At 37.5% G+C, this 20,795-nt stretch overlaps 2 protein-coding genes and 1 long non-coding RNA gene across 5 annotated transcripts; 1 reads left to right on the forward strand and 2 right to left on the reverse strand.

The window, feature by feature from the left end:
* Positions 1-7,575: 7,575 nt before the first annotated feature.
* On the reverse strand, positions 7,576-11,868 carry LOC107225479 (juvenile hormone esterase). The gene is made up of 8 exons (XM_015665964.2): positions 11,599-11,868; positions 10,339-10,621; positions 10,087-10,272; positions 9,820-10,019; positions 9,129-9,288; positions 8,659-8,976; positions 7,983-8,121; positions 7,576-7,892 (listed from the first exon to the last, which is right to left on the reverse strand). Exons 1-8 carry the CDS (start codon positions 11,731-11,733, stop codon positions 7,727-7,729), a joined length of 1,587 nt encoding a protein of 528 aa, XP_015521450.2. The 5' UTR covers positions 11,734-11,868; the 3' UTR covers positions 7,576-7,726.
* A 797-nt stretch (positions 11,869-12,665) lies between these two features.
* On the forward strand, positions 12,666-16,354 carry LOC124295476. 2 transcript variants are annotated; one of them, XR_006905416.1, is made up of 7 exons: positions 12,666-12,801; positions 13,103-14,118; positions 14,187-14,391; positions 14,566-14,735; positions 14,837-15,162; positions 15,304-15,523; positions 16,156-16,354. It is a non-coding gene; the product is annotated as an uncharacterized LOC124295476 (long non-coding RNA). The 2 variants fall into 2 exon arrangements; XR_006905417.1 differs by having other exon boundaries at positions 14,187-14,719.
* On the reverse strand, positions 14,156-20,748 carry LOC107225477 (juvenile hormone esterase). 2 transcript variants are annotated; one of them, XM_046745590.1, is made up of 9 exons: positions 18,765-20,748; positions 17,604-17,761; positions 16,435-16,717; positions 16,179-16,364; positions 15,817-16,016; positions 15,256-15,412; positions 14,812-15,132; positions 14,562-14,700; positions 14,156-14,464 (listed from the first exon to the last, which is right to left on the reverse strand). In XM_046745590.1, exons 1-9 carry the CDS (start codon positions 18,772-18,774, stop codon positions 14,287-14,289), a joined length of 1,632 nt encoding a protein of 543 aa, XP_046601546.1. In that variant the 5' UTR covers positions 18,775-20,748; the 3' UTR covers positions 14,156-14,286. The 2 variants fall into 2 exon arrangements, with proteins under 2 accessions (XP_046601546.1, XP_015521448.2); XM_015665962.2 differs by having other exon boundaries at positions 20,005-20,018.
* Between the last annotated feature and the right edge of the window lie 47 nt (positions 20,749-20,795).

Raw genomic sequence — 20,795 nt, forward strand, 5'->3', positions numbered from 1 at the left:
AACGTACATTTAGTTTATTCAGCGAATTTTTTCTCTCCCAATCAGTGGTACGCGTGCGTTATTATACTCTTCCGAAAATTAGCCAGATAATTAATCAGCGATACATCTGTTCCGGAACAAATAGAGATACAGCGGGTAAAAAGGACATCTCGTTGTTTCGAGGTCCGGGCGTCGCAGCGAGTTCATGACTAATTGCACCTATGAATCAGGGGTTAGAAAGTTAACGCCACCATCCATTACCCCCGGAATATTCAAACAAATTGGCTTTCAGGCGCAACTCTGGTTTTTACCACAAAACCATAAGCTCTGACCCGAGCACTCAATTATTCATAACGGGCAATCGCGTAATGGGCCTGCTACCACTGCTTCTGATACCTCTCGCCGTTACCGTCACAGCCTCGTGCACTATCCGATAATCCGGCACCAATCTGGCTTGTTTTGCTCGTCAATGTTCCTCCGTCGTTAACTGTAGATCTCTCTTTGCAGCCTCCCTGTCCCCAGATATGCTGGATTATTGAAAAACTTTATCCAACTAGCCCCGGAATCAATATACTGCGAAATTGCATACTGAAACTCCCAAGCCCGATTTAATATCAATCGACGCTATTGGACCGTATTCCCCTTGAGGGGGGGGGGGGGGATGAGTTCAGGACTACGTTTTTTTAGTGATATTTTTCTGAATTTCTTTGGCCTCAGAGGAATGTATATAATTAATTGAAAATTTGATAACATTTCATACATATATTCAAATAAATATCATAATTTTTTTCAAGTATATCTTCGGCAAATATGGAAGATATCAGCTACCACCCATCAGAGGTCACCATCTGAGTAAATTTGAAACCCTATTGATTTCAGATGAAAATGGTAACCTCCAGAATGTATACAATCAGCTACGTCTCACGGTGACCTGAAATAGGTCCCCGCTGATATCCTCCGTGTCTCCAAGGAAATATTTCAAAAAAATCACGACATTTATTTGAATATGTATGTATATATATAGTATGTATACAATATATAAATTTCGTTATGACTGCTCATCCAGGACGTGCAAGACTCCCAGAACCACGTTTTGTCAAACTTTAAAAAATATTATCATGTTCAACAAAGACCGCTTGGTAAGCATACCAAACATCAGCATTCTATATATATACAATATTTTTTGCATAAAACATATTAATAAAAAAATGAACATTTTTCGTCCCAACAAAGTAGAAACTTCCCTTGAAAGGGAAATGGGTTTGATTTTCATGACTTTTTTTTGACAATAATGGAATGTATATAATTTATTGATACCTTGAAAACACTGTATGTATACATATATGTATAATATATATATTCAAATAAATGTCGTGATTTTTTTGAAATATTTCCTTGGAAATTATATATATTATATATATATATATATACAGTGTTCTGAAGGTATCAATAAATTATACGCATTCCATTATTGCCAAAAAAAGTAATGAAAATGAAACCTATTTCCCTTTTGAGGGAAGTTTCTACTTTGTTGGGCCGAAAAATGTTCATTTTTTTATTAATATATTTTATGCAAAAAATATTGAATATATAATGCTGATGTTTGGTATGCTTACCCAGCGGTCTTTGTTGAACATGGTAATATTTTTTAAAGTTGGACAAAACATTGTTCTGGGAGTCCTGCACGTCCTGGATGAGCAGTCGTTACAAAATTTGGCAAGCACGTGTACAAAAAACGTCTTCATTAGTTGAACCAGTATGAAGAAGAAATATTAATAAATGAAAAAAATAGTGAGTGATCGAAGGGGAGTTTAGTTTTTTGCAAAGAATTTGATCAGTTTTTTGTTCATAAAATAAAAACGTTTGAATATTTTTGGATGATTTTGGTTTAACTGAAGAAGACGAACGTACCAAATATCAAAACTCTATATTTTATGTTTCTTGCATAAAATATTGATAAAAAATCGAACATTTTTCAACCGAAAAAAGAAAAAAACTTATCTTAAGCTCGTATTCTGAATAACTCTGTGATCATCATTTAGCTAAAAAATTGTAAGAGTGATGAATGGTGAAAGGTTTTCAAACGTTTCTGAATAAAATATTTTATCTGAAGTTTTAGATTCTTGGAATTATTATCCTTTCACAAATCAAAGCTTAATGCATGAACCGCTTTAGCCCAGCAACGACGTTGCTGGAATTTGTCAGCTTTGACTCGTTCCGGAAATACCTCCTGAATACGCTTGATTGGAACACGCAACAAGCAACCGTCTCTGGGTGGTCACACATCGTATGTTATGCGTGCATTGATACATAAATCTGTAATACGGTTGACAACCTCATGACGCACGCATTTCGAAGCACTCGAGAGTAATAGATTCGAATGATCAAAAGCTTGTACTTATACACTAGGGTGATTCTTATTTTGAACTTTGGCCATTTTATTGAAAATTTATTACTTATTATTAATATTTATCACGTTATTAGCGAAAACGCGATTACAGTTCTTCGCTGATAATATATACGAAAATTCGCTGATATTAGATGTTATATTATACGAAAATTTTACAAAAGATCTTTCTTTTATAGATCATTGAATTTCTTACAAAATAACAAGGAATTTTTTTTTTCAATATAATATATAGTTATAAAGTAATTAACAGTTTTCTTTTAAAAATATTTCAAATGCATGCATTTTTTCGTATAAAAATTCGACTGCTTGGCGGGGCGTGATTAGAGTTATCGGATAAACTTGGGGTTTCAGGGCAATTTTTTTTTTACACATGTTAATTAATTTTGAGGGATGAGCGCGAAAAAATTCCATGTAATGTATACCAACCTAATATTTCAAGGCATGCTATCGGAAATCGTTTTTATTTTTACCTGTAGCGTATCACATACTTTTGTCTTTCGAGGTTGAATAGCAATGGCAGACAATTTCATGCCGGTTGAGATATTCAGATTGCAGAAAGCATGAACGAGAAGGATTTATTTTTGCAGAAAAATTATGGTACAGCCAGTAGTACGATGACTTAGTTCCCATAATTCCGGGCCCACTTTTGGAATGGATAAGTTTTCGTGACGCCGATAATTCTCATCTCACCGTCTCGTCTACAGCCATGGCCTCTTCAAATCACGCGAAGACTATATTTATGTACTTTATGACCAGCTTTACATTAGGTATGTGTATTTAAATTCAAATGCAAATTAATTTCAATAGACTCGTGCTAACCTCGAACTTCGTAGTTACTTGCATGAATTCACAAAAGTTAATGCATCGCGAAACGCAGTTGAAATTAATTTCATGGTGAAAAATGGATCTACTAGTTGCAAGATCATGAGTTTGCATTCATGTTGCAATAGGTTGATCAAATAAATCGTCAGCACATATAAATACGTTCAATATTACAAGAAAATTTCATTCTTGTTCAGTATCTATAGACTTATCCGATAAACGTAAAATACTAATGAGCTCGTTGATAACGAATTTTTAAATATATTAACTCTCCTTTTTCAGGAATAGCACTGCAGTCCATGCTTGGTTACAAAGAATATCGTCGTATGAGAAACGATGTCAATCCTCCAAATGCACTGATTTTAGAAGAATTGACATCAAACGAGGATCACTTCCTGAAAGATCAACAAGATGCGTGAAAATGTTTAAAATGCAAACTGTGACGGCTACACGAAACTAAACGACAAAATCCATCTCAGTTCGAGCAACGCGAAGATCGTAATGTTGCTAAATTGTTCGAAATTGGAATATGTTGTAGTTTTTTTTGTTTTTTTTTAAGGTAAAAAAAAGAGACCGGTATTTTCTAGTTTGCCTGAAAAAAAATCTCGCCACAAATTTATGGCCGTTCGAATATTTACGCGCCGGCTACAGATGTTCTAGTAAAACGAACGAATTTTTTCTCCAACACTCTGTATCTTCGGAACAAGTTAAACATAGTTACAGGTTTCTGGTCACATTTTGTGAAGTTTTTTGCATTCTTTCACAGCCCATAAAGAGATGGGAACATTTTCAAAAATTAGCAATAAAGCGTCCCTTTTTCGAAAATCCGAGAACGATGATTTTCTCAAAACTCCATTTTTTCTTCTTCTAAATTTCACACAATATTCAGGGTGATATGCTTCATATATTTTTCAAGTTTCATCGATGCTACGACACTACTTGGAATGAAAAGTCAGACTACCAAATAGTGTATTGCAAGACATGGAAGAACTTTGTAATCGAGAATTTATTTCAGTACACAAGACATTAATTACTTGTCAAATACGTAAAAATACCGAAAATTAGTGTCACGTATTCAAGTATCCAGGGGTAGGGGTATAAAAGAATTTCTTCGATCGGAAACTCAGAGTGATCATTATCAATATAAAAATATTAAAAGTAGTATCATAATTGGAAAATTTCATTACAACGCATCAATGAAACTTGTAAAATATGAGGCATATCACCTTGATTAAGATTAGAAATTAAGAAAAAATTTAATTTTGAGATAATCATTTTTTCAAATTTGCGAAAAGGGACGCTATATTACTAATTATTGATAATCTTGTAGTTTATTTGTGGGCTTTAAAAGAATAATAAAAACTTCACAAAATGAGCTCGGAAACTTGAAATTATTTTAATTCGTTCCGAAGATAAAACGTGTAAACGAAAAAATTCATTCGTTTTACTAGAACGTCTGTAGCAAGCGCGTAAATATTCGAACAGCAATAATCACGTGGGAAATTTTTTAGCGAAACACGGAAATGCGAGTCCCTTTTTCCATTAAAATCCAACGTATTCCAGTTTCGCTAGGTTACGAATTTTTAGACAACCCATTTTGGCCTTGCCTGCCCGATTTAAATTGGGTGCGGTCGAACCCATCTCCTTTTTAAATAAATCCACAATAATCAGAACGAATTAGAGAGAATGAAGAGCGATTTATGTTTCACGCATATTCCTGCAACTTGATTCGTACTACTCGTAAAACCAACGACAAACAGTTTTGCAAAACCATAATTCATGTGATAATCAACTCTTTCGGCCTGAATTATAATATACTGAAAGTTTTGACCAATGAGGCGTGTCTTCGTACTTTTGCAATAGCTTTACTCTTTACTGTCGCGTTATCATTTCGTTCTTCGAGTGAAAACTCGACCATGGAACACAGTAACGATCAATTGCCGCGACAAAAGCAGTATTTTTTCATCATTTCATTGGTCCGCGATTTTAGAAAATTGAAGGAAGTAGTTTTTTTAACCAGAAAAATGCGCAAATTATGGAGTGATACACACGAATTGCTTATAAAGTCCTCACTTCGCTTGTGAATTGAACTTGGGCACGACGATATTTTCACTTAAGATCAAATTCACGTTCGCGATTATGCGATTGATCAGATCACTTGCTGGATCTGGATCTTTATTAGTGTTAAACAGTCGTATAAGTTAGCCCGTGACTTTTCGACACCAAGCCCAAACTGAGAGGATTTACTTTCTACACTACAATGCAACCTTGTTCGTTAACGGGACTATAATTTCAAATTTCGTGCTGTCAAAAAGTTATATAATGAAACGAGACAGAATTTGCGAATTCATTTGATAAACGACCGAGCTTTATGCTCGTCGCGACATGGTCACGTTACCCAAAAAACAGTGCAAGCAATGTATCTTCATTTCAGTCAGTGGCAAAAAATCGCGATTCGGGTATTAGGTAATGAGTTCGCCATTTATACCGAGAAATTTCACTGGTGTGACCTGGTTGGCTGGTGCAGCTCACTGTTTTCGGTAACACTTGAAATCTGAGAAACGTGTCCGTAACTCAATCCCTGTGCCACGAGTTGCAATGCTGTGCGTCAGGTTGGAATTCTTAAATTGAAAAGTTACGAAAGCGCCGAATTCCGAATTTATTGGTGGCGAATCTTGAAGTAAAGAAATCAAACTTTGACAAAACATCAAAGTTTCGAATAGTCCGAAACCTGACGCTCAAAGTTCCGAAAAGGCGTAACTCCGATAAATCAAAGTTCTGAAAGGACGAAAATGAAAAACTTTCAAAATCTGAAACATCGAACATTTTCAGTTCTGTGAATTTCTGTCATGGTAAAATTTCACCATTTTGATCTTTCTTTGTTTTGAATTTTCGATATTTTTATGTTCGGAATCCTGGTAGTCCTGATTTTCGGTTATTCTGATTTCTTACACCCACTCGTTGAGTAAACTACACTGTGTGACTATATTTCATTTTCGGAATTTTACTTTATTGAAACTTTATTTTTCGAAATTTTGCTCCATTGCAACTTTGCTTTTCGGATTTTTGCTCTGTCGTAACTTGAATTTTCGGAATCTTGCATTTCGAAAGTTTCAGCTGTGTAAAAACTACCTCAATTTTACTTTACATTGACAGTAAACAGAGTCGGTATCGGAACATCGAGCTGACGTGGCCGAGAAAATTGAAGAAGGAAAATTAATTTCACCTCAAGGCTTACGCGACGATAATTCGATAGATCGACACTCAAACTGATGTGAAATTTACTTTTACGGAAACAACATAAGAATTATGTAATAGAATAACTGAAACAATACCTGCAGAATGAAAAACAGTGAAAAGACGTCTGATGCAACAAATTTTGCCGTTTTAAAGATTTCTGCAGCTCATTATTTTGGACACGATAAGAAATTACTACTGCATTTACTACTTTTGAGACTGGCACGCTTTTGTTGTTGAAGTTACTACAATTTTTTTAACAATATCTTTTTCCCCTGATAACTTGAACTTGATCTAGTGACTAGAAGCATTTTTGTAGTCAATTTAACAGAAAACTATAGTCTCTAGAAACAAAAAACTGCGCCAGTCTCTCATTTTTTCGGAGCGATAGTAAATACAAAAGTAATTTTTTTTTCTTGTAGGTTATATGAGATAAGTTGTTTGAAAAATGAGCCGTATTCTTTTAGGATTCAGTTACATATACGAACGATTCACAACAGTTAAAATATTTTTCTGAACAATACCAGATTTGAAAAACACAAATACCATCCCACTAATTATCGATAACCAGAAACTCCAGAGCTCTGTGTTTGTTGAATGTCGCTTTGAAAAATATTTGCATTTCACAAAACAACTCGTTAACTCAGTCTTGGATTTCGGAACTTTTACATTATTATATAGTAAAAATTTGACGTGCAGAGTAACGAGCATTTTTGTAGCCGCATACAAAAGTGACATTAACCTTTTGAGAGGCAATGGGACGTATACCTGTTAAATCTCAGTTTTTTTTTCATATTTTTAGTATATTTTTACATTTTTTATACGTACATAAACGCCTTTGAGACTCTTGGGTGCCTAAGTCATTAAAATTTCATGCGAAATTGTAATAATTTATTTATATGTTTGTTATAAACAATTAATGTGAAAAAACTCGCATCTTTTATTTTCCAAAATTATAAATTGACGGCAAAAATTATGAATTTGTGGATGACTAAAACCAATTTTTAGAGGGTATTTAGACACTACAGATGTATTTTTTGGTAATCTTAGAACTAAGGATCAATCAAATACAATCATGAAAGGTCGATAATTGGAACAATGTCAATAACTGGGACACTCACCTTATATCACGGTATTGAAAATATCTTTATATACTTGAGGACTTATTCATAGAAAAATAATGTGAATTCAGAATAATACGAATTATAGTGTTAATTCACGGCTTTGCCCATAGTTGATATAAATGGTATAAGAAACGGTACAACTGAAACGTTACTACTAATATTTGTAAGTCTCACGGAGACGTTTCCAGAACTGTATAGAGTCCTGGTCAGGATTTACTCCTGGGATAATTTCCGCCCCAATAGCCATATAATTCTTTGCGGCAGTTGTAACCGGTTCCCATTTTGCGTTGATTAGGTCGTCGAGTTTGGGAGTTGGATTTCTTAAAAGGAATAAGAATAACATTTGTCAATTGTAAAATCATGAATGCACAGCGACTTGCGGGTAAGAATCACGTAACTTTTATACCCACCCAGTCCTCGCAAAGTCAGTCCACATTCTGAGAAATCTTTTCGAGATCAACTCCTCCGTTGAACCCGGCTCAATGAAGTTTATATGACGAAAATGGGCCGGGTAGAAGATAAATGGAAGCTCATCACCATGCGCGACACCTGCGGAATAACGTTTAATAGACTAGGAATCATTTGTATTTGTTGTGTATTGTGATATTAGATCCCGAAAATAAGCGGATAGACAGACGAATGATTAAATTATAACTTACAATGCGTTGTGTATTGAATTAAATTTAATGTAACTAAATCTCACATTATACTTAAATAAATCGAGTTAAACTGTTCTATTTCTGCTATAGGCAGGAAATATCACGGTATGATTAAGCAGACTCGTTCATTCCCATGTGCTTGTACATCATGGTTCTGATGCGACTCTCTATGATACTCGATACAACACATTACAATATTCACATTTTACACATCCCTCCATACCAACACATACTTTCATCCTACTTACAATACATAGACTACTGAAAACCATAACCAGATACAGTGTGCGACTACGCAGCATCTGCTCAACCATTTGATGATATGTTCAATTAGCTATGTCTTTACCTGACTGTTGGGTTGATTAAGAGATCATTACTAAAAATGTATTTTACATAATGTAATAATTTGTAAACGGTGATGACGTACCTTCGATGTCTTTCTCGACGAAATGTGTTGTGGAAAGTTTTCGGGGCGGGTTATGGAAGAACCGATACAAGTACGTTGGAGATTTTGCTTCGCTTCGATTTTCAACTAGATCGTGAATGCCAACAAGGTACTCAATGTCCCCGGTGTACTGGATGTAGTCCTCAATCACCTCTGCGTTAAATGGTTTATCCTTGAAGTAAAATTTTCTGATCTCTTTGATGGCGATCGGCACCTTTGATAGATGCAATCTGCAGAGACCGTGAGATACTCTAGTCTCGAAATATTGGTCACCATTGGCGTACACTTCATCCGTTAGACCTGGGAGAAATAAATATTTGTTCAGAACTCAGTTGCTGAACAGAACTCCAGAAGAATTTCATGTATGTACAGCCATCAGTGGGGAATAACCATCGATCGGATGGTCAACCATAACTGTAAATTCTTCATACAGATGCTGTTTACTTGCCCACCTACGGTACAGTCGAGCCCTTCGTGACTGACGTAGCCGAGCATGAGCGGCACATCGTAACAACCATCAGCCGGAATTTCGCGTGCAGAACGTGGAAGAAATGGTTCCGAAATTTTGTCATCAACGCAGACTCCAAAGGTGGCAATGCTTAATGATATTTCCTAAGATCCGACGAAAAGAAAAATAACATTGAATTAGTGTTGTTACACTTGTAAACTAATGGTTTTAAATGGCCTATAGAGTAATTGTCTAATCTGAAAATGTTTATTAAAATAAGTGTAATTTAACTTTATAAGATTAAATAGCCAGATTTGGAAAAATGCAACAGAAAATTATTTATTTGAACTATTATAGGTGTAACTACTGCAGTTAGCGCATTCATACATCAGGTAATGCCGAACAATAATATGCAAAAACTTTTGTTTCATGCAAGAATGACACCACAAAATGTATTCATGCAAAAGGTGGTATGTCAATTACAGGAATACATTTTCGGCATTATTGTTGAGTAAACGAACTTTTTTTTTTCTTTTTTTTTTTTTTTAATATTGCATTCGTCAGTATCTTATGTAAAATCGCGCTAACAGCAACATTTTTACATCCGTGATGCGTAGGTTTTGATAATAGTCAAGATAAGTGACACTTTACTCGGTCGGTAAGTACCGACTATGACATCACGAACTTATACCAACTTCCGGAGTTCGGATATCCTCCTGAGCTTTAGCAAGTTCGAGGGCTGGAATAGTGCGAAGAAATTCGATAATCTTATGCGGATCCTTGGTGTCCTTCCCAAGGTGTTTAACAAGTCGGTGCGCTAACTCGACAGTCTTGGAAACACTGGCCCAGGGATTGAAAGCCACGCCACTATGTGCAATCGCCTTTTCAAAAAGACCTGCACAGATGAGAATTAGATCGATACAGATAGTCAAGAGATCAGAATGAAATTTCTTGAATCTGACCTTTGGAGAGGGGTGAGAGCAGGTGATAATGAACAGATGAGCCTCCAGCACTGTGTCCAAAGATTGTAATATTCTTTGGATCCCCGCCAAATTTCCCGATGTTTTCTCGCACCCATTTGAGCCCTGCGACTTGATCCTTCATTCCAAGGTTTCCAGGCGCCACCTCGTGGTCGAGATGCAGAAAACCTGGAAAATTGAATGAATACAAAAATGCCATGTGGCTTAATCGAATAGCAAGAAGCGTGCACCCACCAAAAACACCAAGTCTGTAGTTCATGCTCACGACGACGACATTCATCTTCACCAAACGGTTCGGACCGTAAAGATTTGAACCACCGTCACCCCATATGAAACCTCCACCATGAATCCAGACCATCACCGGTCGTGAACCCTCTAATGAGGGAGTTGCGACGTTCAAGTAAAGACAATCGTCATCTCCCTCAATTTGACGAGAACACTCGTCGCGCTGTGGGCATTGGTTTCCTTCTGCCAAAGCATGTCGTATCCCTGTCCATGGCTGCAGAGGCTGAGGTTCCTAAGAAGTCGCGCATTTTTTTTTTTTTTTTTTTTTCGTAAACGAACTTCTGCACAAATCAGTGGTCGAAATATATTTGAAATCTCTTCTGAACTGCGAAAACTTTTTCCTAAGGTGCATTCAAATGGCTAATCATCGGAGTCAGCAATCAGCGTTATTGTTTGAATGAAGTAACAAGGAACAGTTCGAAATATATCGCGTGTCTTATGCTATAAGGATATGTGCGCCAAAAAACTGAATTTGGTGGTAAAACCGCATATAATTTTTTTTCGCCTTATGTGCTACGAAGCGCATGTCTACACTAAAATTATTCGAAAAAATAAATAAAGGTAAGAGGCCCTATGTTTGGTGGATATGCCCTATCAGCTTCAAAATATATTTCGAACGACGCAAAAATCATCGAAACGTAAAGATTTATCTATTTCAGGAAACATTTTTAAAAAAATTTATCTTCTCAAAAAATAATATCGAACAGTTATATAGTTATAAGAAACTGTATAAAGTTATAAGCGGCGTTTTTTTTCTTTTTAGTTCTTGCGAGTGTTTTAAAAATCTGCGTTCCGAAGGTTTTTGAGAGTTTTGAGAGAAAAAAAATGCGGATGCGCTCTTATAGTATACCATTGGATGGAATGATGTTTTTATTGTACGGTTAATAGTGAAAGGGCGTAATCACTAGTAGGCACTTACGTCGTTCAAGCGTTAATCAACATTTTTATTCTTACGAAGAAAAAATTTTGTTTCTGCTCTTCTACCATTATACGTGGTATAAGGTTGTATAACGACGCATACAACCTTATATTATTAGACACACGATGTATGTTAACAGAAATAAGTAGTAGTAAGTAACCGCAACAATTCATTCATCTGTGACCACGCTCACAACCGGTGTCAAATGCCGGCTACACACACTTTCAAAGACAGGAATAAAATTGCGGTGCGTGAACATCGCCTCTCGACTATCAGCTACGAATATTCACCTTGAATCTGAGATCTCCGACCGGAGGTGCGGCGTAAGGAACTCCTTTGAAAGATATAAAGGACCCTCCGAATTCATTCTCGACCTCGGCACCGCGGAGCAATCCTTGTTTCACGTTGACAACCGGACCAGCCATGACAAACTTTCTTCCTCCGACAAAACGGCATGCACTAAGCAACACGTTGCTGCGCTGTACTATTTTTGGGTGTGTGTGTGTGTGTGTGTGAAAAAAGCCAAGCCGCAGAACGGAATAGCTACATGCTCGCGCATGTGCTGTACGCAGTATAAGCCGTGTCTTTTCTGTCTCACAGAGAGTGCGAGTGAAAGACTCCCGCTTAACGACGTAAACAATTAAACTTTTAGTGAAGTGACGCTATGTTATGAGTTGAAAGTTATAACGAGTTATAAGATTTTTAGAATCATTATAATGTTTTAATAACTTGGCGTCAAGACACTGCTGCGTCTCTTAATCCTATGTTTTTTTCAGGAATAATAAAATGCGACCGCATGGATGTTTTCTGTTTTCCTTGCGTGATTGACAATCATGCGCCATAACCTCGCTATACGCAGTCTATGATATTTACATACAAATACTTCTTTCCTCTTCCAAAAAAATGCTATTTCTGTTTGATCAAAGAGTAGTAAGGATGGCGGCTGCATCGGCGGTGGAGCGAGAAATAAGCCGCATGACCACGTTATTGGGTTTCTGTGTTATCAAGATTTTCAAATTATCAAGCTATTTATAATAAATTGATTCGTAGCAAACATGTTGCAGGTTTCTTGCGTTAATGGGTTTTTGGATACATTGAAAAACTATCATCTTAAAACTATCAATTCTTAAATATTACTGAAATTAAATTCTTGTACAATTAAAATACGAGTACTATAAAAGTGTGATTAATTATGCTAATGCGAGTGTATATGACGGTATATCATAGTACAAACAGAAGTCATACGCGTGCGAAAGGGATGCATAAGCTTTTTTAAAGACTTTATCAGTGTGAGAGAGACAACACTTCCCCACCGAGCTGTCTCTATCTTTACGGCAACGGCAAGCTAGCCATATACCTAACCACGCAGTGATCTACCTAACCTAACTTAACCTTACCTGAGCTCACCATGCGGTGATTGTTGTTTTCCTCCTACATTATCGATGAGAGGAGTGACCAGGGTTACCAATCGTTGAAATTCCCCAGAACCAGAGGTAATTATATGTCAAAGTATTTATAACTTGGTAATCTAACGAACATTCAAAGTGCGAATGAGTGTCGGAGCGATGGAGTTGGACTGATTGTGAGTTCGTGTCCTCCCAAAACTCTTGTAAGAGCTCTTGCGGCCACAGGTCCAACTATGGAATCATCAATGATACGCTTCAACGTCGGTGTTTTCACCGATTTCGCTATCTGTTTGGCTCCCGCAATGACTGCTTCTTCAAATTACAGACAAACGTCTTATATTATCACTACCACCGATGTTACAATAGTGCGTATTATTTGATTTAACAGTTGGTACTTCTTCTCAGCCTTTATATCAGCAGCCAGTCGAGAACGCAAGAGACTTACTGCAGGTAGAATAGAAACGATTACTCAATAAAGGTACGAGGTGTGGTTATTCAATAACCGGTCTGAAGTCATAACACTTTTTATTCATCACCAATTACAGCAGAGGTTTTTTCGCCTTCAATGTACTCCCCTTGGCGATCCCTACACCGCGCCATACGACGTTTTCATTGTTGAAAGCAGTACTGGAAGTCCTCTTCTGTCAGCCGGTTAAGAACCTCCGTCGCTTTTGCTTCAACGTTTTCCACAATTCCAAATCTTGTCCCCTTTAGCGCCGACTTGACCTTAGGAAATAGAAAAAAGTCACAGGAGGCAAAGTCGGGCGAGTACGGTGGATGTTCCAACACGGTGATGCCGTATTTTGCGAGGAACGCTTTCACAGACAAGGCAGAATGGGCTGGTGCATTGTCTTGGTGAAGGATCCACGACTTAGTCTTCCGCAAATCGGGTCGTCTTCTTACACGCTCACGTAGGGCCGTCAAAATCTCAATGTGGAACCGTACTTGCCCGACCTTGCCCCCTGTGACTTTTTTCTATTTCCCAAGGTCAAGTCGGCGCTGAAGGGGACAAGATTTGGAAGTGTGGAAGCGGTTAAAGTAAAAGCGACGGAAGTTCTTAAGCGGCTGACAGAAGAGGACTTCCAGCACTGCTTTCAACAATGAAAACGTCGTATGGAGCGGTGTAGGGATCGCCAATGGGAGTACATTGAAGGCGAAAAAACCTCTGCTGTAATTGGTGATGAATAAAAAGTGTTATGACTTCAGTCCGGTTATTTAATAGCCACACCTCGTATGTAATAGAAGTAACAACCAGCTCCAGCCGTATGGAACCAGTATATATCGAATTTGATGTCGGTGGATGGCAATATGTTAAAATTTTCTGCATTCAATTTGATGTTCAATCAGATTCAATAAGATTGTTGAACAAACTTCTTTTATATCACCGTGACATGAGAACCGACTGTGAGTAATTGTATTATGCGAATAATTAAACATGTCGTTAATTCTATATCTTACAATTATTTATACAGATTACAGGACAAGGGAATACAGATGCTATGTGAAACCTGAGGGTTTAGCAATCTCGCATTTACTCTTGTTCATCAGCGGATTTCATTCCAACTCCGTAGATCACTGCAGTTTTCTGGTAGTGTCAGTTGTACGGATACGTTTCCAAAACTGCCACAGTTTTTCATCAGGATCAACTCCAGGCGTGAGCTCTGCGTCGATGTTCAAGTAATTCTTGGTGGTTGTTGATATTGGTTTCCAGTTTTCTGTGATTAATTCGTCAATTTGTGGCGTCGGATTTCTGTATCAATAAGCAGTTAGAGAATCACAGATGGATAGTGAATGAAGAACTACTTTACTAACTACTGGTGACACTTATAAATGGATTCCGTATTTACCCAGTCTTTGCAAAATCTGTCCACAACCTGAGGAATCTTTCGGAGATGATTTGTTCAACTGAACCTGGTTTGATAAAAGGAACGTCACGGAACGCTTCGGGGCAGAAGATGTACGCCAACTCGTCCATGTGTCCAGCACCTGAAGAAACATTGCTCAAGTATGCATGTAACGACGTGCGTGTCTATATCTACATCTAAATGAATATAGTTGAGAAAGTCAATGACTATTGTAAAAAAAGAATTAACTTACCTTTAATATCGATTTCTAAACGCAGCAAATGCTTGCTCAGTTTCTCCGGTGAGTCGTGAGAGAAACGATAAAAATATGTTGGAGACTTTGCCTTGGCTTGAATTATCGCTGCTTCATGGATACCGAGGACGAAGCAAATGTCACCCAGAAATTGAACGTAACTATCAATGTTATCCTTGGATATCTCCTTACCCCCAAAGTAATAATCCTTGATCTCTGCTCTGGCATGTGACATCTTTGATGTAGGAAATTCATATAAAATACGGGATACTAGGTCCTCGAATATTTGCTCCATCCTCAAATCTCCCCGACTTGCGAATGCTGGGAATAACCGTACGATGAATTTGAAAGGTAAATTTTTGTTTCATTGAATTTGAAACCATCGTATCCCTCAAGTGTCGTAGTAATTCAATTCACGGTCTTTATTGCGCTTAATTTGCTTACTCTGGATGAGGATAACTCCCTCAACGCTGTTGTATCCAAACATGACAGGCACATCTTGCGCTTCGTAAATCAGTTCACAAGGATGACGTGGAATAAAGGGATCAGCGCTTTTGTTGTCAATGCTGGGTCCAAATGGAATAAGTGATCCGGTTTTATCCTGAAAAATGTCCGAAGCTTCTTGGGAAGAGTTCTTCTATCATCCACAACCAGTTCTACTGATTTTTAACGATAATACAATTGAAGCAAACTCTGCACAGGTGTGGAATTGGTAAGCAACCATTTGGATTCACTTGAAATTGATCCAAGTCACTTGGAGTCTAATGAAGTAAAGTTATTTGAATTTACTTAAAAGGTTTTCGTAACAATTAGGTCCTCTAAAATCATGTTAATCCTGTTGAAGCTAGTTCAAGTCTTTTGTATCCAATTGCAGTATTTCGAATTCATAAAGAATTAAAGCTGCTTTCACACAGAATGATCAATCCCGTATATTCATTCTATCCGTTAAATCATACGTACTACCCGCGTATAATTACCCAGAATAGTCAATGAGTGTGCACGAACCGGAAGGCTGGCAAGTTTCTGCAGAGCGCCGGCAAGTTCATGAGCTGCGATAGTACGAAGATATTTAACGATTTCCTTCGAGTCAGTGGTTTCCTTCCCGAGGTGGGCGACGAGGCGACGTGCCAAATTGACAGGACTGGTGGTACATGACCATGGATTAATTGCCACGCCACTTTGTACGATTGCCTTATGAAAAAGGCCTAAAAATATAAGAATCATCAGTCGTCAAATAATTGTCATAGCTTTTCACTTTGAACACAACCACCGAAAACAGAAGAAAGCACTATCCACGTACTGTCTTGTCAAGAATCATATTACACTTATTCTTCAATTTTTCAGCGAAGACAAAAATATGCTCGCACCCTTACTAAACGGTGACAGAAGATGGTAATGAACGGAAGCACCACCAGCACTTTCTCCAAAGATTGTCACGTTGTTCGGATCTCCACCAAATTGGGCGATATTTTCCTTCACCCATTTCAGGGCAGCGGCCTGATCTTTTAGTCCCATATTTCCGGCTGCCTCCTCATCTTCGAGCTGGAGAAAGCCTGTAGACGTCGGAAATTGACAAATAAAATTCACTTTGCTGGGAAATAGTGATTGCAAAAATTGGCTCACCAAATATGCCAAGTCGGTAATGAATTTTCACGACAACCACATTGTGCTTCACTAAATAGTCTGGGCCGTAAAGCTTAGACCCGGCGTCACCCCACATGAAACCTCCGCCATGAATCCAAACCATTACTGGTCGTGATCCTTTCAAGGACGTTGTGGCCACATCGAGGTAAAGACAGTCCTCATCCCCCTCAATTTTTTCAGAATATATTTCAAGTTGTGGACACTGAGGGCCTTCATCTAAGGCTTCGCGCACGCCAGTCCATGCCTGCTTCGGTTGCGGGTCCTATTGAGTTTTTTCAATCAAAGTTTGAGCATTAGTGGCAAGTCGTTCGATAGACTGTTATTTGCAATTAAATCGATGCTGTCAAGTTCGGCATTTACCAAACGGAAAATCTCTACTCTGATAACGTACCACAACAAAAAATAGAAACAGACCGTAAGATACGCACGTGTGCAATGACATAAGCTTAATAATTATGCTTGTGTAGGTACGCGTATTTCCCTTACTTCGAACTGGCAAATTGTACTCTGAATCTTATCACACCGATAAGAATCCGTGATAGGTAAGACTTCCAACGGTAAAAGAAGTGTGGGGGTGTAATCAACTACTGGTGATGTAAGAGGATTACCCTTTGCATTCAATTTAAAATATGTCCGATGTTTTGGCAACATACGAATGAATCGAAACATGGAAACGCTCGGAATTCTTTGATAAATCAGAATCACCACTTTCTTTCTGTAACCTTTGACATTCATTAACGTATTGTGCAATGGATTCCAATTATAAACATCATCGCCATATATGTTAAGTCGAAGAGGTCAGTGAAAAAAAATATAACTGATATGATTTTGAACTTTTTAATATGTACCAACTGAGTGCGTAATGTATTTGGTATCTAGGTTTTCAGTATTAAAATGAAAATTGCATGCGAAATGTGATGTGTCCAAAGCCCGTACAGAGAAGTCAAATTTCAATTAGTAGCATATATATAGTAGCAATAGTTGGACAGTTTCAGGACGTAATCTGGTGTATAAAAATGTAGCCTAAGTCAGCAAAAATTTCGTTGGAAATTCACAGAAGCTACATCTACATCATTTGTTGAAATAATTAGACAAAGCTTCCTAACTATCTATTCGGAGTTGTCAGTCCAGTCCAGTTAAACACTTACCTTGAATCTTAATTCGCCGACTGGTGGCTCGGCGAAAGGAACGCCCTTGAAAGAAATAAAGGCCTCTCCAACCTTGCTCTTGACCTCAGCACCCCGGAGCCAACCTTGCTTGACAAGAACAGTTGGGCGGTACATAACTGACGCTTCTCTCTGATGAACTAGAAGCAAATTCCGTAATCATTTCGAAGCCATCCTTATATCCCCTCTTACCTGATTTATTTGACAGATTACTCAAGAATGACGTTGGCGATTTATCGTATCTTAGTGCTTGGATATATTCGGTCTTGGCATATATTGTACCAGTGAACGAGTGCTCAAAATTCATGGTCAGGGTTACGTGCTAATGAAGAGAACACCGGACGCACATCCTTGATCTACACCAATATTCGCCCACTGATCACGACATCGTGTATTTTTAATTATAATTACTAGAGATCCACTAAAATGAACTATGACACTAATAATCGGTAAATTAAAGATTCAACCATATGAGAATTGTCGTGTTTCTACTGCACAACTACGGCTCACTGCACAACTACGGCTCTATGCCTTCAATCATTCCTATGAAGGAAATGATGTATCCTCCAACCACACTCTTGATCGCACAATCAGCTCCACAGAGCGTGATCCTTCTGTTAGGACAACCGTTGTTGGCTGGATCATGTAGAATGTTGTCAATCTTACAGACTAACCCTTAAGTCCACGGCTATCCTTAATACGTAACCCCACCTGTCTTTTACAATTAATCCATTACACATCACTACATATGTCTTACTATACAGGCGCGTAGAAATAACGTAAGAGAAAATCGATCTTCAAGAAATCGAGTCAAGTCCAAGGCATCATGTACACGCCAGCGCAATTTGAGTAAACATTTCATTCTATTCCCGTAAAAATATGCTGTTTCAATACTCAATATCTGTAAATATTATGTAGAAATATTCATTATATTAAACACAGAATTATAGGCAATTCAAAATTTATAATTTCAACCCAGAAAAAATGATTACTGACGTAGGGCTATTTTTAAATACCTTAAAATTAGTATTCATGAATCAGGCACATTACGTCTAATTAGGTCATAATTTCATAGATTCTATCTCCAAGTATTTTCCACTAGGTATTTTGTATTGATACACATCCACTTAAGATACCAGTAACCTTGTACCATAATTGCCTGATAATGAGTCGCACGCTTTGAACAGTGTAACGCGCAACGGTTGCGATTTTAAAATAAAAGGAATGCCACAATGAAAGCTCCTTTCCCACCGTTCATGCAAACTCACGATACAATCCACCATAGTAATGACATATGGGCATTAAGTAGAAAATAAGATGTATTGGTTCAACTTTTTAGGTATCGAAGGTCAACGAACAATTATCAAAAATCATTAAAAATTATCACGTTCCATTGACGTTCCCGTCCTTGGAGGGCGGGGGGTTTCTCAGAGCTATCGAATTATTTACAAAACCCAATGCATGATTCTGTATAATAGGAAAAAAGTTAGATTACAGAACAAAGACTGGAAGAGAGATCGGATGTTCTTTTACAGAATTGCGAAGTGAATACTTTCATCATAATACTTAGAACAAAACCGTGAAAAATGATCAAGAACAGTTTATGTTCGGTTCAAATGTCCAACGGTCGTCAACTATAACGAGAATTAGGTTAGACATTCGCAATCTTTCTGTAATTTCTGTGAGGATGCTTAAGTACCACGATATTAAATAATTTCTCAAGTTTTTAAGAAAACTGCACCTGAGTGACGTTACCCACAACCAATGCCAGTTGGAGGACGGCGACAAGGACGAGAATAAATTACGAAGAAGGTGGCAACTCGGCCAAACACTGGGATATGGAGTCTACTATCGTGGATATATTGCTCAAACATAAAAGACTATCAGAAATGCTTTTTCTCGCAAAACTATCAGACATAGCCAAACGCTCTCGCAGCTTTACTTGTAGAGCTCGCCGAGACCTTGAAAGCTCGTGAACGTAACTTTCCTCTAGGTATCAGTGAAAGTTTAGTCAGCGTTCGCATAAATTCGTGATCCCGTTCCAAATTGACTCACATATGTATATCATTGCATCTCAAGAATTATTGATCTGGCTGTAACAAAATTCAGCCCAAAACCTAGCTAGACGTAGCATAGATCCATAGATAAAAAAACATCCAAATCGATTCAACAGTTCTGGTGTTATAAGCGAACATATGAACAAGCAGAGAGAAGTTGAGTTTTATATGATATGCATTATAGGTATATGCCCCACGGGGCATTCCGCGTCAATTCGATCACGGTTTCTAATTTTGCTGAAAAATTTGTATGCACTTGTCCGAACTTTAAAACAGTATCCCGAATTTTTTCAGATTTCTTTTTTTAGAAAGTTTGTTTTACTTACGGTTTTTTAAAACCAACATGTCTTTGGCCGTAGCTTAGAAATCTGCAAAAATTCTAGAAATCAAAATGGTTCAGCTTAAACCTAGAGTGAGCCAGCGTTGTCGTCTTGTTCTTCAAGTTTTTTTCTGGAGAAATATTTTCATATGTAACACTGGATAGTTAGTATTTTTCTCGAACAAAAACAATTGATAGGAAAAATCCGAACAAATTCTTAAAATTCTTGGATTGTGTATAAAATTGTTTCAGTAGCAGTCCACAAAAACCTGACTATTGCTTCTATTTTTGTTCATTTGTTTTTACTTTTCGAAGTTCGAATTGTAATAGAAGCAAACGCCGACCCCCTACGAGTCTAGCCTTCAAAATTTTTTATGTTTTAAGCAAGATTTGTCGGGATTTTAATGAATCGCAATAGTAAATTAGTAGAATTTATGCCATTTCTTTATTTCTGCCTCAAATGAAAATATGTTGTTCAGAATTCTCTATTGAATGGGGCTGTCAAGCCCCTTTTCGCGTCTGAAAAACGTAGACTTCGATATTCGGAGATAAGTACGACCACGGCACCCCCTTAATGGGAGATCAAATTTTACGAAAAACTCCTAACGCCGACACCAGTGAACCAGCTGAATATTTGACACCAGTTTCTCATTACAAATGAAAATCTCATATAATGTCAATCTGAAGCTTCTTGAATGGACTGAAAAAACATATTTGTCTATTCGAATATTCTAACATTAAGTTAGAACCCGACGATAATAGAGTTGATCAACAATGGTGAAAACAAGTCGTCAGCTC

This window comes from Neodiprion lecontei, chromosome 7 (genome assembly GCF_021901455.1).
Source record: "Neodiprion lecontei isolate iyNeoLeco1 chromosome 7, iyNeoLeco1.1, whole genome shotgun sequence".
Classification (NCBI taxonomy): Eukaryota; Metazoa; Arthropoda; class Insecta; order Hymenoptera; family Diprionidae; genus Neodiprion; species Neodiprion lecontei.

Bases quoted from the DNA above. Each gene is read 5' to 3' on its own strand.
- LOC107225477 (XM_046745590.1), bottom strand. The intron at 16,365-16,434 runs GTGAGCCAATTT...CGACGTCTACAG, and splicing joins TTACCGACTTGGCATATTTG to GCTTTCTCCAGCTCGAAGAT. The intron at 14,465-14,561 runs GTAAATACGGAA...TTATTGATACAG, and splicing joins ACAGATTTTGCAAAGACTGG to AAATCCGACGCCACAAATTG.
- LOC107225479 (XM_015665964.2), bottom strand. From the start codon at position 11,733: ATGGCTGGTCCGGTTGTCAACGTGAAACAAGGATTGCTCCGCGGTGCC. The intron at 8,977-9,128 runs GTGGGCAAGTAA...TATTTCTCCCAG, and splicing joins AGGGCTCGACTGTACCGTAG to GTCTAACGGATGAAGTGTAC. The intron at 8,122-8,658 runs GTACGTCATCAC...GTTATTCCGCAG, and splicing joins CGTCGAGAAAGACATCGAAG to GTGTCGCGCATGGTGATGAG.